This window comes from Anastrepha ludens, chromosome 6 (genome assembly GCF_028408465.1).
Source record: "Anastrepha ludens isolate Willacy chromosome 6, idAnaLude1.1, whole genome shotgun sequence".
NCBI lineage: Eukaryota > Metazoa > Arthropoda > Insecta > Diptera > Tephritidae > Anastrepha > Anastrepha ludens.
This window is the reverse complement of record NC_071502.1, coordinates 114086577-114104915: the sequence shown is the minus strand read 5'-3', so window position 1 is coordinate 114104915 and position 18339 is coordinate 114086577. Positions and strand designations below refer to the sequence as shown.

The window sequence follows — 18339 nt, the reverse complement described above, 5'->3', positions numbered from 1 at the left end:
AGGAATACTTTAAAACAACTAAATATTTTCACAAGTGTGAGTGACTTACATTTGGAAAAAAAGAGTAAGAGTACAGGCTATGGGTATTTTCTGCCAAAATATTGAACTTATAAGTTTAAGGAACATTGCTTACATTTTATGAAATTACATTTTAAGGGAAAAGCTAAAAATACAAAAGCCTTATAAAGGACTTAAAAGCTAAAACTTGAAAACTATAATATGATTTATTTATTATAGCGAAAGATTTTTGTTTAAAAACAACAAAACGTTCACATTTTCTTCTTTAAGCCGTGTTCGCCTATCAGAAACAATTTGTCCCGCCTTGCTGAAAGCTCTTTCCGACTCCACAGACGTTGCGGGGATGCATAAATATTTATACATCAGTAATTTTAATAAAGGGAAATCCACCTGGTTGACCTTCAATCAAATGTATTACCAAAACTTAGTTTTATGTATCGAAGATTGATTTATTAATTTTACCTTGATCCATAAAAGAGGGTCCATTTCCTGTGGGGCTATGTCTCTCTCCAGATACTGCCTATTAATAATGATTGCATCAGATCGAACATTACTCTTTTTAGTAGCACATCGTTGGTTCAAAAAATCAAAAATTGGGTCCATAGTGGTCGTGCTTGCTTCCAGACTGACAGGGTCTTCAACATGAGTCAAATTGCCCAAATTGATAAACTCATTTTCCAAGATACTTGCTGCTTGTTTAGCATTTGCGTTGGATTGAAACCCATCTTTTTTGAAGCGTGGATCCAAAATCGTAGCCATCCTTGTTACCGTGCGTAGCTCATATATAGATAGTCGTTTTTTAATCGACTCCAACATAGCATCTTTCATAGATTTGCCTACCGCAGTTGCCAACTGAGATGAAAGATTTTCAATTTGCCGATATAGTCGATATGCCAATGGTATTATTAATGACACTGTAACGTATTTGCCACCAGAAACTTTTTCGGACACGTTCTTAAATAATGCTAATATTTTGTCAATATCTTTCAACACGTTGATTTCCTCTGCAGTGAATGGTAATGGTGCATTTGTTGTTGATAATAGCACACTGGCAATGGCTTCATGGGTTAATAAAACTCTCTCAATCATGTCGTAGAAGCTGTTCCACCTTGTTGGGGTTTCTTGCAACAAGGTATATGCAAAATTTTCTTGAACTTGTTTCAATTTTTCGTTCGCAATTGAACTTTTCTTAAAAAAGTTTACAATAATTTTACATTTTGCAAACAAAGCTTTTGTGACATCGTTGTGATTGAGATTCAAGCCATCTTGGACTACCAAATTAACTGTATGAGCAAAGCATGGCAGATTTTGGATTTTTAAAATTTCACATGATTTCAGCATTGAGCTTGCATTGTCAGTTACAATGCAGACAGTTTTTTCAAAGATATGCCAAGATGTTAATATATCTTTTAAAGTGTCTGCAATATTTTGTGACGAGTAATTTGTAGTATCGATCAGTTTTTTGGTTGCTAGCGATGCCGTTTTGATGCCGTATTCATGTACGAAATGAACCGTTACCGTTAAAAAGCTCACGTTAGCACTAGATGTCCACATATCGCAAGTGATAGCAATGTTCGAAACCTGCTCCAAAATTGTTTACAATTTTTCCGTCGTTTTTTTAAACAAATTGGTCATCAGGACATTTTCCAAATGACTCCGGCTGGGAAGCTTGTAACGTGGATCTAAGGCTGTAATTAATTTAATAAATCCTTTGTCCTTCACAATGCTAAAGGGCTGAATATCCTCAGCAACCATCTCTGCTACGAGTTCATTTAAGTCCTTTTTACGCATGGAGTTTGCATCATACAACACAGCCCTTTTAATGTATAACTCCACTGACCGCATGCTTGACCTGCAGCTGCTGCTGAAAGACACTTTACAACTTTACACTTTTTAATATTTGTACACAAGCGACGCCACAAATAAAAAAAGCGCGAATATTTGCTTGGTGATGTATAAATCTTTTGACGATACTATCGTCCACTATCGAGACTTTGAACCATCGATAGTTCAGTAGCTCGATAGTGCCCTACCATCGATGGTGACGATAGTACCATCGATAGTTTGGCACCTCTATTGTCGAGCAGTTAGAAGACATATTTACATACATATATTGATGCATTGATGGGCGGCCGCCGTAGCCGAATGGATTGGTGCGTGATTACCATACGGACTTCACAGAGAGAACGTTGGCGATAGCAAAATTAATAAAAACATTTTTCTAATAGCGGTCGCCCCTCGGCAGGCAATGACAAACCTCCGAGTGTATTTCTGCCATGAGAAAGCTCCTTATAAAAATATCTGCTGTTCGGAGTCGGCTTGAAACTGTAGGTCCCTCCATTTGTGGAACAACATCAAGACGCACACCACAAATAGGAGGAGGAGCTCGGCCAAACACCCAAAAAAGGGTGTACGCGCCAATCATATATATATATTACATATATTGATGCATATATACATACGTACGGAGCCGCGACCATTCGACATGACAAAAATTCAAGATTTACCAAATATTGGCAAATAATTCAACGCGAAATATTCCAATACTGACTATTTTCGAATGGTGGAGAAAATTGGCAAATAGGGGGAGCTCGTTTTATGAATGAAAGTACTTTGCTCGTAGAAATATGAGCTCGAACTTATCAATAAATTTGTTCTTGTTGTGCTTTTTAATATTTGAAACTGTTCAGGGCCGTCGCGGGTAAATAATAATGGCCGGTACAGCTGCGCCTATGAATGCATTTTGTTCTTGTAGTCGCTAGGCTGAGAACTTTAGTTTTGGAAACATACACATGTAGAGGCATAAAGTAAGTGTGTGCGGTTATATGTACATACATACATACATATGTATATTCGAATATGCATTGTTTTGCTTAGAATAGAAACATCTACGTACATACATTGTCCCAACATATGTATATGCTTACTTACATACATACCTATGTACATATATGTAAACGCATACGGTTTAGATCATCCTTGGTATAGAACCACTTTGTCAACAGCTGTATTGAAAGGAATGATCAAGGCGAATTCATTACAGCAGAGAATCAAGGATGATAGAACTCAATTTGCCTTGCACCATTGTGATCAGTCTCCGTATTCAGTTTGTTTATATTTACGTGAATGGTTTCAAATTAAACTAAAGCTGAACTTGTGAACATAAATTAGAAGAAAATAATTAGAAGTTACTCATTACTTTTTTGAATTTCATTGAATTCACTGAATTCGTTAGTACTGTCGAGGGGATAAGATCATGTCGTTTGAGTTCTCTGTTCGAAGTTTGGAATATGATGGCTCTGTAAACAGCGCGGTGATTTTTACGCCAGATAAAAAGGCGTACACAGAGGACAACATATTGATTTACAATATTTTCGTATACAACATTCCAAGAAGGGTAAGAGCTATAATTTTATTATTATTGTTAATGGAATTTTTTTCTAAATTATGAATATCATGTGTTGCTGCAGATGAAGGACGCCGATATAACTTGTTATTTTTCTAAGTTTGGCGTGATTTCAGAAGTACGACTGGTGGATGATAAAAAGAGATCTCGTCGTTCTTCGCCGACAGTAGGATTTGTGAACTTTGTCGAACCAGAAAGTGCTTACAGGTAAAATACTTTAAACGAAAACGAAGTACCCCCTGATTTCTCATAAAATATTTAGAGTATTGCAGAAATTTAATCATCGTATACGAGGTTCACGTATTGGCGTTAAAGCTGGCAATAGTTGGAATCAGCCTGATGCCGAAAAGGCATGTAGCCAAGTGGTACTTGGAACCCAACAAAAGAAAGTTGAGGCTTCGAACTTTGATACGAAATTTACTAGTCTGAATATGCTATCGTTAAATGATGATTGCTTAGATATTATTTGTGGCCTATTAGTGCTACGAGATCAAATACGTTTTGCGCGAGTATGTAATCGTTTTCAAGAAATATTCAGAATGTTATCCAGGCGCGCATATAAAAGGTTTGAGTTTTGTAAACTCTTAGGGATGACATTATGGGAGATACGCGACTTCTTTCGTTTTGCCGGCGAAAATATTGAGGAAGTGACGGGCGATGTACCATATAAGAATCGTGAACGCATCATTACATTTATTAGAACGTGCTGCGTCAACTTAAAACGAATCACATTATTCGATAGTAAAATGGAGACCGATTGTTTGAAGAAATTATTTCGCAGCTTCCCTCTATTACGGGAGTTACATTTGCATAGTTGCGGTATAGATGACCTCTCAATACAATCTCTCCAATATTTGACTCAATTAGAGAGTCTGACACTCTCCGAGAACTATGAGCTAACAGGTAAAACAGTTAGTCTTATAACGAAAAACGTGCCCTTAAAATATGAATACGTACATAAATATTTATATTTTCTTTGTTTGCAGGCAAATTTATGAACTCGTTAGTACAGCTGAAGTATCTAAATTTGTATGGTTGTAGAAATATTCAAACTTCCAATTTGGTTGAGATTTGCTGTTCCATGCCGAACTTAAAATCGCTTGATATACGTCGTTGTGAACGGCTATCGCCAATCTTTTTCGACACCATGGCAGAACATTGTCAGCAACTCGAAACATTGAAAATGTCTTGCCCAGATTTTCCATACGAGCATGTAACATTATTACCTCGACTGAAACACATTGAATTGTTACTGCACACATCTTTTTCGGTATCACATACACAGATTTTTTTGAAATTGATCGAAAATAAGTCACAGCAATTAGAAAGCTTAAAAATCTATGGCAAAAATTCAATCAATCCGCAAGAAATAAGTTTCATATCAAAATTGGAAAAACTGAAATCATTATATTGCCCAAATAATCCAGCAATCGACGATAACGCACTTCGAAAACTGTGCCAATTAGAGCAACTTGAAGAGCTGGTTATCAAAAACAGTGGCGATATAACAAATGAAGCTCTGATAAAACTGTTGCAAAGTTGCAAGCGTCTGCGTCATTTAAATATACAATTTTGCAAAAAAATTACTTGTGAATTCGTTTTAGAAGCCATAAATATATTAAAAGACCGTAAAGACAGATCTCATCTTCCATTCGTCCTTTTTGTATATGGAACATCTATAGATAAATATGGAATGTCCGAGGTGTGTATTAAGAATATTGACTATTGACAATAGCGGTAATTTTCGTATCTTTTCACTTTTTCCTTTCATACAGTGTCAGAAATACATGGAGGCTGAGAAAGGGTCACTTATCAAAATAGTTTTCGAAATATTAACTGTTGATATAGGAATTCCTGACAAAGATATTTACGACTTGTGGGATAGCGATGATTGGTACGATGAGGAAGGTGATATTCTTACCGATGAGGATGATGATTTCTACTTCCCAGACTCGGATATGGAAGATTATGATCGCTTTTTCAATGAAATAGTTTAAGTTAATTTCATTTTAAACAATTATAAAACAAAATTATAATATATAAGGAGTAGCGATAATACTTAAAATAGTACGCTATTAAGAAAACAATTTAATTTTTATCGTAAGTCGACTTAAGCTATATGGCATACACCCGCAGAAATTTATTTATGAACAAATTTAAATGCCGTTTTCATTTATAACCTACAGATAACTGGTGAGTGACGTCGATGTTGAGCAGGCACCGATGGAGCAGCTTAATCAATTTGTTCTTTACATACTGTGTATGTGGGACGATAAATATATATTTATAATTTGTATTAAGTCTTCGAACATTTTTGCAACTCTAATTTTGTTTGAAGTAAATATGAGATGAATGAAATATGAGTGGTTTGAAATATTAATAAGGGTAACTTTTGTAACATAGCCGCAACATTAAGTATTTGTCGATTAGTCATGCCGTAACCACAAACAGCTGATATTGAAGTAGAATTAATTACAACATTTACTTTTTGTCATGAAAACATGGATAATTTTCTACTAATTCAATTAATTTTTCGCCGCTCATTTCTAATATTCAAATTTTTATGGCAAATATCAATTCATCGATCTCGCAAATGATCCCATAAATGCTATATAGGGTCCATATCTGGACTCTGTGGAGGCGTTGATAACAATTGAGGTTCTTTATGTATTAGCCACATCTTCACAAGGCGCGCGATGTGTTTCGGATCGTTGTCCAGCTGGAAATAAAATCTACCAGACAATCCCAATTTGGCAGCGCTTTGTAACAAGTTTTCTTGAAGGATTTTAAAATATTCTTCTTTTGCCATTATTTCATCAATAAAAACAAAATTGCCAATACTTGATGTGGACACGCAGCCCAAAACCATGACGGCTCCAACTCCATGCTTGGCCGTTTTAATTGTATTTTTCGGATTTAATTCTTCATTTCGCTTCCTCCAGACTTTAAGTCGCTCATCATAGTTGAAAATATTATATTTCGACTCGTTGTAGAAAATTACTTTGTCCCAGAAGTCAAATTCTTTGCGTTGATAAGTTCTAGCAAATTCGAGCCTTTTATTTCTATTAGCATCACTGACAAAGAACTTTTTTCTAGCAATACATGACTTATGTATATCCATTTCTCTTCATTGATCTTCAGACTGTATCCGATGAAACAAAGGAGTTTAGAGATGTTTGCGATATAGTAGCTATATTTGGAGCACTTACAAAAGAATTTTTTTCTATTGTTCTCTTGATAAGGCATTCATATCTCTCAGTTAATTTCCTAGGGCGGTCTGATCTCGGTCCTTTTCTCCTTTTTGAACCTTTGTATTACCTTTTGCACTGTTGTTGATGGTTTTCTCGATTTCTGAGAATGACTTTCCATCTTTGTGCATGCGTACAACAATTTTTCTCTCCACTAATGTCAATTCTTTTCGAGGCATGATTGGACATGTAAAAAAGTAAACACAGATACGAATAAATGAATTTCATCAGTTATACTGAAAATAGTCTGCCAACAAATATTATTTCGAAGCATCGCAAATCAAAACTACCGTTATTTCGCGCATTGTGCCCATTTACACACGGAAACATTTAGAAGGGAAACATTTTGTTCGGTGGTGAAGGGCGGCCGCGGAAGAGAGTCGGGAATTTGTCTCCCGTACTGGCGACACGTTTTGCAGAGAACGTTAATGTAAACGTTCTCTGCGTTTTGTGCTTCTTACAGAGAACGTAAATTCATAGAGAAGGCGTAGTCCCGGCCCGTTCTTCTTTTTGGGCTCTAACAAAACACGGGTAAGAAACTCAACTCAGAAATTACTTCACCACAAGTTAACAGTATGTGGACTTGCCACAGCAAAAAATATTACCATTCCCTAACACTTCTTAAGAAATCCAGCGCACATTCATAGGCACAGCATTGTATGCACAGTAACCTTCAAATATGTACAGCACTTAAAATACTCTGATTTCAGAGTAAGTTTCTAAACTTGCAGATATATGCATATGTTTTTGTGCACTTTTTATCAATTGAAGAACCACATACGTAAAGTAATATACTAATTAACTATGTACCTACTATCTGAGAACACAAAATAATTGTTTCGAAATTTTCTCCTAGCATTGAAATGTGAAATTTTTTTATAAACTACTTCGGTTGTTTTATGCAACCTACTGTATGCTCATGCGCGCACTTGACGCACAGCAGCTGCGGTTGTCGAGTAGAGGTGCCAAACTATCGATGGTGGGCGCCATCGATTGTGGACGATAGTAATTCTCAAACCATCGATGGTGGTCGATAGTACCATCGATAATGGTCGATAGTCGTAATAAAAAACAGTGATTGAAAATCATTGAAATTTGTAAGAAAAAACAAATAATTTGAATTTTCTTTTAATTCATAAGGAATACTTTAAAACAACTAAATATTTTCACAAGTGTGAGTGACTTACATTTGGAAAAAAAGAGTAAGAGTACAGGCTATGGGTATTTTCTGCCAAAATATTGAACTTATAAGTTTAAGGAACATTGCTTACATTTTATGAAATTACATTTTAAGGGAAAAGCTAAAAATACAAAAGCCTTATAAAGGACTTAAAAGCTAAAACTTGAAAACTATAATATGATTTATTTATTATAGCGAAAGATTTTTGTTTAAAAACAACAAAACGTTCACATTTTCTTCTTTAAGCCGTGTTCGCCTATCAGAAACAATTTGTCCCGCCTTGCTGAAAGCTCTTTCCGACTCCACAGACGTTGCGGGGATGCATAAATATTTATACATCAGTAATTTTAATAAAGGGAAATCCACCTGGTTGACCTTCAATCAAATGTATTACCAAAACTTAGTTTTATGTATCGAAGATTGATTTATTAATTTTACCTTGATCCATAAAAGAGGGTCCATTTCCTGTGAGGCTATGTCTCTCTCCAGATACTGCCTATTAATAATGATTGCATCAGATCGAACATTACTCTTTTTAGTAGCACATCGTTGGTTCAAAAAATCAAAAATTGGGTCCATAGTGGTCGTGCTTGCTTCCAGACTGACAGGGTCTTCAACATGAGTCAAATTGCCCAAATTGATAAACTCATTTTCCAAGATACTTGCTGCTTGTTTAGCATTTGCGTTGGATTGAAACCCATCTTTTTTGAAGCGTGGATCCAAAATCGTAGCCATCCTTGTTACCGTGCGTAGCTCATATATAGATAGTCGTTTTTTAATCGACTCCAACATAGCATCTTTCATAGATTTGCCTACCGCAGTTGCCAACTGAGATGAAAGATTTTCAATTTGCCGATATAGTCGATATGCCAATGGTATTATTAATGACACTGTAACGTATTTGCCACCAGAAACTTTTTCGGACACGTTCTTAAATAATGCTAATATTTTGTCAATATCTTTCAACACGTTGATTTCCTCTGCAGTGAATGGTAATGGTGCATTTGTTGTTGATAATAGCACACTGGCAATGGCTTCATGGGTTAATAAAACTCTCTCAATCATGTCGTAGAAGCTGTTCCACCTTGTTGGGGTTTCTTGCAACAAGGTATATGCAAAATTTTCTTGAACTTGTTTCAATTTTTCGTTCGCAATTGAACTTTTCTTAAAAAAGTTTACAATAATTTTACATTTTGCAAACAAAGCTTTTGTGACATCGTTGTGATTGAGATTCAAGCCATCTTGGACTACCAAATTAACTGTATGAGCAAAGCATGGCAGATTTTGGATTTTTAAAATTTCACATGATTTCAGCATTGAGCTTGCATTGTCAGTTACAATGCAGACAGTTTTTTCAAAGATATGCCAAGATGTTAATATATCTTTTAAAGTGTCTGCAATATTTTGTGACGAGTAATTTGTAGTATCGATCAGTTTTTTGGTTGCTAGCGATGCCGTTTTGATGCCGTATTCATGTACGAAATGAACCGTTACCGTTAAAAAGCTCACGTTAGCACTAGATGTCCACATATCGCAAGTGATAGCAATGTTCGAAACCTGCTCCAAAATTGTTTACAATTTTTCCGTCGTTTTTTTAAACAAATTGGTCATCAGGACATTTTCCAAATGACTCCGGCTGGGAAGCTTGTAACGTGGATCTAAGGCTGTAATTAATTTAATAAATCCTTTGTCCTTCACAATGCTAAAGGGCTGAATATCCTCAGCAACCATCTCTGCTACGAGTTCATTTAAGTCCTTTTTACGCATGGAGTTTGCATCATACAACACAGCCCTTTTAATGTATAACTCCACTGACCGCATGCTTGACCTGCAGCTGCTGCTGAAAGACACTTTACAACTTTACACTTTTTAATATTTGTACACAAGCGACGCCACAAATAAAAAAAGCGCGAATATTTGCTTGGTGATGTATAAATCTTTTGACGATACTATCGTCCACTATCGAGACTTTGAACCATCGATAGTTCAGTAGCTCGATAGTGCCCTACCATCGATGGTGACGATAGTACCATCGATAGTTTGGCACCTCTATTGTCGAGCAGTTAGAAGACATATTTACATACATATATTGATGCATTGATGGGCGGCCGCCGTAGCCGAATGGATTGGTGCGTGATTACCATACGGACTTCACAGAGAGAACGTTGGCGATAGCAAAATTAATAAAAACATTTTTCTAATAGCGGTCGCCCCTCGGCAGGCAATGACAAACCTCCGAGTGTATTTCTGCCATGAGAAAGCTCCTTATAAAAATATCTGCTGTTCGGAGTCGGCTTGAAACTGTAGGTCCCTCCATTTGTGGAACAACATCAAGACGCACACCACAAATAGGAGGAGGAGCTCGGCCAAACACCCAAAAAAGGGTGTACGCGCCAATCATATATATATATTACATATATTGATGCATATATACATACGTACGGAGCCGCGACCATTCGACATGACAAAAATTCAAGATTTACCAAATATTGGCAAATAATTCAACGCGAAATATTCCAATACTGACTATTTTCGAATGGTGGAGAAAATTGGCAAATAGGGGGAGCTCGTTTTATGAATGAAAGTACTTTGCTCGTAGAAATATGAGCTCGAACTTATCAATAAATTTGTTCTTGTTGTGCTTTTTAATATTTGAAACTGTTCAGGGCCGTCGCGGGTAAATAATAATGACCGGTACAGCTGCGCCTATGAATGCATTTTGTTCTTGTAGTCGCTAGGCTGAGAACTTTAGTTTTGGAAACATACACATGTAGAGGCATAAAGTAAGTGTGTGCGGTTATATGTACATACATACATACATATGTATATTCGAATATGCATTGTTTTGCTTAGAATAGAAACATCTACGTACATACATTGTCCCAACATATGTATATGCTTACTTACATACATACCTATGTACATATATGTAAACGCATACGGTTTAGATCATCCTTGGTATAGAACCACTTTGTCAACAGCTGTATTGAAAGGAATGATCAAGGCGAATTCATTACAGCAGAGAATCAAGGATGATAGAACTCAATTTGCCTTGCACCATTGTGATCAGTCTCCGTATTCAGTTTGTTTATATTTACGTGAATGGTTTCAAATTAAACTGAAGCTGAACTTGTGAACATAAATTAGAAGAAAATAATTAGAAGTTACTCATTTTTTGAATTCCATTGAGTTAAATTCGTTAGTACTGTCGAGGGGATAAGATCATGTCGTTTAAGTTCTCTGATCAAAGGTTGGAATATGATGGCTCTGTAAACAGCGCGGTGATTTTTACGCCATATAAAAAGGCGTACACAGAGGACAACATATTGATTTACAATATTTTCGTATACAACATTCCAAGAAGGGTAAGAGCTATAATTTTATTATTATTGTTAATGGAATTTTTTTCTAAATTATGAATATCATGTGTTGCTGCAGATGAAGGACGCCGATATAACTTGTTATTTTTCTAAGTTTGGCGTGATTTCAGAAGTACGACTGGTGGATGATAAAAAGAGATCTCGTCGTTCTTCGCCGACAGTAGGATTTGTGAACTTTGTCGAACCAGAAAGTGCTTACAGGTAAAATACTTTAAACGAAAACGAAGTACCCCCTGATTTCTCATAAAATATTTAGAGTATTGCAGAAATTTAATCATCGTATACGAGGTTCACGTATTGGCGTTAAAGCTGGCAATAGTTGGAATCAGCCTGATGCCGAAAAGGCATGTAGCCAAGTGGTACTTGGAACCCAACAAAAGAAAGTTGAGGCTTCGAACTTTGATACGAAATTTACTAGTCTGAATATGCTATCGTTAAATGATGATTGCTTAGATATTATTTGTGGCCTATTAGTGCTACGAGATCAAATACGTTTTGCGCGAGTATGTAATCGTTTTCAAGAAATATTCAGAATGTTATCCAGGCGCGCATATAAAAGGTTTGAGTTTTGTAAACTCTTAGGGATGACATTATGGGAGATACGCGACTTCTTTCGTTTTGCCGGCGAAAATATTGAGGAAGTGACGGGCGATGTACCATATAAGAATCGTGAACGCATCATTACATTTATTAGAACGTGCTGCGTCAACTTAAAACGAATCACATTATTCGATAGTAAAATGGAGACCGATTGTTTGAAGAAATTATTTCGCAGCTTCCCTCTATTACGGGAGTTACATTTGCATAGTTGCGGTATAGATGACCTCTCAATACAATCTCTCCAATATTTGACTCAATTAGAGAGTCTGACACTCTCCGAGAACTATGAGCTAACAGGTAAAACAGTTAGTCTTATAACGAAAAACGTGCCCTTAAAATATGAATACGTACATAAATATTTATATTTTCTTTGTTTGCAGGCAAATTTATGAACTCGTTAGTACAGCTGAAGTATCTAAATTTGTATGGTTGTAGAAATATTCAAACTTCCAATTTGGTTGAGATTTGCTGTTCCATGCCGAACTTAAAATCGCTTGATATACGTCGTTGTGAACGGCTATCGCCAATCTTTTTCGACACCATGGCAGAACATTGTCAGCAACTCGAAACATTGAAAATGTCTTGCCCAGATTTTCCATACGAGCATGTAACATTATTACCTCGACTGAAACACATTGAATTGTTACTGCACACATCTTTTTCGGTATCACATACACAGATTTTTTTGAAATTGATCGAAAATAAGTCACAGCAATTAGAAAGCTTAAAAATCTATGGCAAAAATTCAATCAATCCGCAAGAAATAAGTTTCATATCAAAATTGGAAAAACTGAAATCATTATATTGCCCAAATAATCCAGCAATCGACGATAACGCACTTCGAAAACTGTGCCAATTAGAGCAACTTGAAGAGCTGGTTATCAAAAACAGTGGCGATATAACAAATGAAGCTCTGATAAAACTGTTGCAAAGTTGCAAGCGTCTGCGTCATTTAAATATACAATTTTGCAAAAAAATTACTTGTGAATTCGTTTTAGAAGCCATAAATATATTAAAAGACCGTAAAGACAGATCTCATCTTCCATTCGTCCTTTTTGTATATGGAACATCTATAGATAAATATGGAATGTCCGAGGTGTGTATTAAGAATATTGACTATTGACAATAGCGGTAATTTTCGTATCTTTTCACTTTTTCCTTTCATACAGTGTCAGAAATACATGGAGGCTGAGAAAGGGTCACTTATCAAAATAGTTTTCGAAATATTAACTGTTGATATAGGAATTCCTGACAAAGATATTTACGACTTGTGGGATAGCGATGATTGGTACGATGAGGAAGGTGATATTCTTACCGATGAGGATGATGATTTCTACTTCCCAGACTCGGATATGGAAGATTATGATCGCTTTTTCAATGAAATAGTTTAAGTTAATTTCATTTTAAACAATTATAAAACAAAATTATAATATGTATATAAGGAGTAGCGATAATACTTAAAATAGTACGCTATTAAGAAAACAATTTAATTTTTATCGTAAGTCGACTTAAGCTATATGGCATACACCCGCAGAAATTTATTTATGAACAAATTTAAATGCCGTTTTCATTTATAACCTACAGATAACTGGTGAGTGACGTCGATGTTGAGCAGGCACCGATGGAGCAGCTTAATCAATTTGTTCTTTACATACTGTGTATGTGGGACGATAAATATATATTTATAATTTGTATTAAGTCTTCGAACATTTTTGCAACTCTAATTTTGTTTGAAGTAAATATGAGATGAATGAAATATGAGTGGTTTGAAATATTAATAAGGGTAACTTTTGTAACATAGCCGCAACATTAAGTATTTGTCGATTAGTCATGCCGTAACCACAAACAGCTGATATTGAAGTAGAATTAATTACAACATTTACTTTTTGTCATGAAAACATGGATAATTTTCTACTAATTCAATTAATTTTTCGCCGCTCATTTCTAATATTCAAATTTTTATGGCAAATATCAATTCATCGATCTCGCAAATGATCCCATAAATGCTATATAGGGTCCATATCTGGACTCTGTGGAGGCGTTGATAACAATTGAGGTTCTTTATGTATTAGCCACATCTTCACAAGGTGCGCGATGTGTTTCGGATCGTTGTCCAGCTGGAAATAAAATCTACCAGACAATCCCAATTTGGCAGCGCTTTGTAACAAGTTTTCTTGAAGGATTTTAAAATATTCTTCTTTTGCCATTATTTCATCAATAAAAACAAAATTGCCAATACTTGATGTGGACACGCAGCCCAAAACCATGACGGCTCCAACTCCATGCTTGGCCGTTTTAATTGTATTTTTCGGATTTAATTCTTCATTTCGCTTCCTCCAGACTTTAAGTCGCTCATCATAGTTGAAAATATTATATTTCGACTCGTTGTAGAAAATTACTTTGTCCCAGAAGTCAAATTCTTTGCGTTGATAAGTTCTAGCAAATTCGAGCCTTTTATTTCTATTAGCATCACTGACAAAGAACTTTTTTCTAGCAATACATGACTTATGTATATCCATTTCTCTTCATTGATCTTCAGACTGTATCCGATGAAACAAAGGAGTTTAGAGATGTTTGCGATATAGTAGCTATATTTGGAGCACTTACAAAAGAATTTTTTTCTATTGTTCTCTTGATAAGGCATTCATATCTCTCAGTTAATTTCCTAGGGCGGTCTGATCTCGGTCCTTTTCTCCTTTTTGAACCTTTGTATTACCTTTTGCACTGTTGTTGATGGTTTTCTCGATTTCTGAGAATGACTTTCCATCTTTGTGCATGCGTACAACAATTTTTCTCTCCACTAATGTCAATTCTTTTCGAGGCATGATTGGACATGTAAAAAAGTAAACACAGATACGAATAAATGAATTTCATCAGTTATACTGAAAATAGTCTGCCAACAAATATTATTTCGAAGCATCGCAAATCAAAACTACCGTTATTTCGCGCATTGTGCCCATTTACACACGGAAACATTTAGAAGGGAAACATTTTGTTCGGTGGTGAAGGGCGGCCGCGGAAGAGAGTCGGGAATTTGTCTCCCGTACTGGCGACACGTTTTGCAGAGAACGTTAATGTAAACGTTCTCTGCGTTTTGTGCTTCTTACAGAGAACGTAAATTCATAGAGAAGGCGTAGTCCCGGCCCGTTCTTCTTTTTGGGCTCTAACAAAACACGGGTAAGAAACTCAACTCAGAAATTACTTCACCACAAGTTAACAGTATGTGGACTTGCCACAGCAAAAAATATTACCATTCCCTAACACTTCTTAAGAAATCCAGCGCACATTCATAGGCACAGCATTGTATGCACAGTAACCTTCAAATATGTACAGCACTTAAAATACTCTGATTTCAGAGTAAGTTTCTAAACTTGCAGATATATGCATATGTTTTTGTGCACTTTTTATCAATTGAAGAACCACATACGTAAAGTAATATACTAATTAACTATGTACCTACTATCTGAGAACACAAAATAATTGTTTCGAAATTTTCTCCTAGCATTGAAATGTGAAATTTTTTTATAAACTACTTCGGTTGTTTTATGCAACCTACTGTATGCTCATGCGCGCACTTGACGCACAGCAGCTGCGGTTGTCGAGTAGAGGTGCCAAACTATCGATGGTGGGCGCCATCGATTGTGGACGATAGTAATTCTCAAACCATCGATGGTGGTCGATAGTACCATCGATAATGGTCGATAGTCGCAATAAAAAACAGTGATTGAAAATCATTGAAATTTGTAAGAAAAAACAAATAATTTGAATTTTCTTTTAATTCATAAGGAATACTTTAAAACAACTAAATATTTTCACAAGTGTGAGTGACTTACATTTGGAAAAAAAGAGTAAGAGTACAGGCAATGGGTATTTTCTGCCAAAATATTGAACTTATAAGTTTAAGGAACATTGCTTACATTTTATGAAATTACATTTTAAGGGAAAAGCTAAAAATACAAAAGCCTTATAAAGGACTTAAAAGCTAAAACTTGAAAACTATAATATGATTTATTTATTATAGCGAAAGATTTTTGTTTAAAAACAACAAAACGTTCACATTTTCTTCTTTAAGCCGTGTTCGCCTATCAGAAACAATTTGTCCCGCCTTGCTGAAAGCTCTTTCCGACTCCACAGACGTTGCGGGGATGCATAAATATTTATACATCAGTAATTTTAATAAAGGGAAATCCACCTGGTTGACCTTCAATCAAATGTATTACCAAAACTTAGTTTTATGTATCGAAGATTGATTTATTAATTTTACCTTGATCCATAAAAGAGGGTCCATTTCCTGTGGGGCTATGTCTCTCTCCAGATACTGCCTATTAATAATGATTGCATCAGATCGAACATTACTCTTTTTAGTAGCACATCGTTGGTTCAAAAAATCAAAAATTGGGTCCATAGTGGTCGTGCTTGCTTCCAGACTGACAGGGTCTTCAACATGAGTCAAATTGCCCAAATTGACAAACTCATTTTCCAAGATACTTGCTGCTTGTTTAGCATTTGCGTTGGATTGAAACCCATCTTTTTTGAAGCGTGGATCCAAAATCGTAGCCATCCTTGTTACCGTGCGTAGCTCATATATAGATAGTCGTTTTTTAATCGACTCCAACATAGCATCTTTCATAGATTTGCCTACCGCAGTTGCCAACTGAGATGAAAGATTTTCAATTTGCCGATATAGTCGATATGCCAATGGTATTATTAATGACACTGTAACGTATTTGCCACCAGAAACTTTTTCGGACACGTTCTTAAATAATGCTAATATTTTGTCAATATCTTTCAACACGTTGATTTCCTCTGCAGTGAATGGTAATGGTGCATTTGTTGTTGATAATAGCACACTGGCAATGGCTTCATGGGTTAATAAAACTCTCTCAATCATGTCGTAGAAGCTGTTCCACCTTGTTGGGGTTTCTTGCAACAAGGTATATGCAAAATTTTCTTGAACTTGTTTCAATTTTTCGTTCGCAATTGAACTTTTCTTAAAAAAGTTTACAATAATTTTACATTTTGCAAACAAAGCTTTTGTGACATCGTTGTGATTGAGATTCAAGCCATCTTGGACTACCAAATTAACTGTATGAGCAAAGCATGGCAGATTTTGGATTTTTAAAATTTCACATGATTTCAGCATTGAGCTTGCATTGTCAGTTACAATGCAGACAGTTTTTTCAAAGATATGCCAAGATGTTAATATATCTTTTAAAGTGTCTGCAATATTTTGTGACGAGTAATTTGTAGTATCGATCAGTTTTTTGGTTGCTAGCGATGCCGTTTTGATGCCGTATTCATGTACGAAATGAACCGTTACCGTTAAAAAGCTCACGTTAGCACTAGATGTCCACATATCGCAAGTGATAGCAATGTTCGAAACCTGCTCCAAAATTGTTTACAATTTTTCCGTCGTTTTTTTAAACAAATTGGTCATCAGGACATTTTCCAAATGACTCCGGCTGGGAAGCTTGTAACGTGGATCTAAGGCTGTAATTAATTTAATAAATCCTTTGTCCTTCACAATGCTAAAGGGCTGAATATCCTCAGCAACCATCTCTGCTACGAGTTCATTTAAGTCCTTTTTACGCATGGAGTTTGCATCATACAACACAGCCCTTTTAATGTATAACTCCACTGACCGCATGCTTGACCTGCAGCTGCTGCTGAAAGACACTTTACAACTTTACACTTTTTAATATTTGTACACAAGCGACGCCACAAATAAAAAAAGCGCGAATATTTGCTTGGTGATGTATAAATCTTTTGACGATACTATCGTCCACTATCGAGACTTTGAACCATCGATAGTTCAGTAGCTCGATAGTGCCCTACCATCGATGGTGACGATAGTACCATCGATAGTTTGGCACCTCTATTGTCGAGCAGTTAGAAGACATATTTACATACATATATTGATGCATTGATGGGCGGCCGCCGTAGCCGAATGGATTGGTGCGTGATTACCATACGGACTTCACAGAGAGAACGTTGGCGATAGCAAAATTAATAAAAACATTTTTCTAATAGCGGTCGCCCCTCGGCAGGCAATGACAAACCTCCGAGTGTATTTCTGCCATGAGAAAGCTCCTTATAAAAATATCTGCTGTTCGGAGTCGGCTTGAAACTGTAGGTCCCTCCATTTGTGGAACAACATCAAGACGCACACCACAAATAGGAGGAGGAGCTCGGCCAAACACCCAAAAAAGGGTGTACGCGCCAATCATATATATATATTACATATATTGATGCATATATACATACGTACGGAGCCGCGACCATTCGACATGACAAAAATTCAAGATTTACCAAATATTGGCAAATAATTCAACGCGAAATATTCCAATACTGACTATTTTCGAATGGTGGAGAAAATTGGCAAATAGGGGGAGCTCGTTTTATGAATGAAAGTACTTTGCTCGTAGAAATATGAGCTCGAACTTATCAATAAATTTGTTCTTGTTGTGCTTTTTAATATTTGAAACTGTTCAGGGCCGTCGCGGGTAA

General features: G+C 36.0%; 2 protein-coding genes across 4 annotated transcripts; both read left to right on the top strand.

The window, feature by feature from the left end:
* Positions 1–3110: 3110 nt before the first annotated feature.
* LOC128867791 (uncharacterized) lies at positions 3111–5733 on the top strand. Of its 2 annotated transcripts, XR_008455028.1 has the most exons (6): positions 3111–3415; positions 3489–3631; positions 3687–4327; positions 4411–5126; positions 5200–5524; positions 5611–5733. XR_008455028.1 is itself a non-coding variant. In XM_054109293.1 (5 exons), the coding sequence occupies exons 1-5, from the start codon at positions 3275–3277 to the stop codon at positions 5419–5421; spliced, it is 1863 nt and encodes a 620-aa protein (XP_053965268.1). In that variant the 5' UTR covers positions 3111–3274; the 3' UTR covers positions 5422–5733. The 2 variants fall into 2 exon arrangements, 1 of the variants encoding a protein (XP_053965268.1); XM_054109293.1 differs by having other exon boundaries at positions 5200–5733.
* Positions 5734–10921: 5188 nt separating this feature from the next.
* LOC128867799 (uncharacterized) lies at positions 10922–13539 on the top strand. 2 transcript variants are annotated; one of them, XM_054109306.1, is made up of 6 exons: positions 10922–11217; positions 11291–11433; positions 11489–12129; positions 12213–12928; positions 13002–13217; positions 13417–13539. In XM_054109306.1, exons 1-6 carry the CDS (start codon positions 11077–11079, stop codon positions 13429–13431), a joined length of 1872 nt encoding a protein of 623 aa, XP_053965281.1. In that variant the 5' UTR covers positions 10922–11076; the 3' UTR covers positions 13432–13539. The 2 variants fall into 2 exon arrangements, 1 of the variants encoding a protein (XP_053965281.1); XR_008455029.1 differs by having other exon boundaries at positions 10923–11217; positions 13002–13330.
* Positions 13540–18339: the final 4800 nt, after the last annotated feature.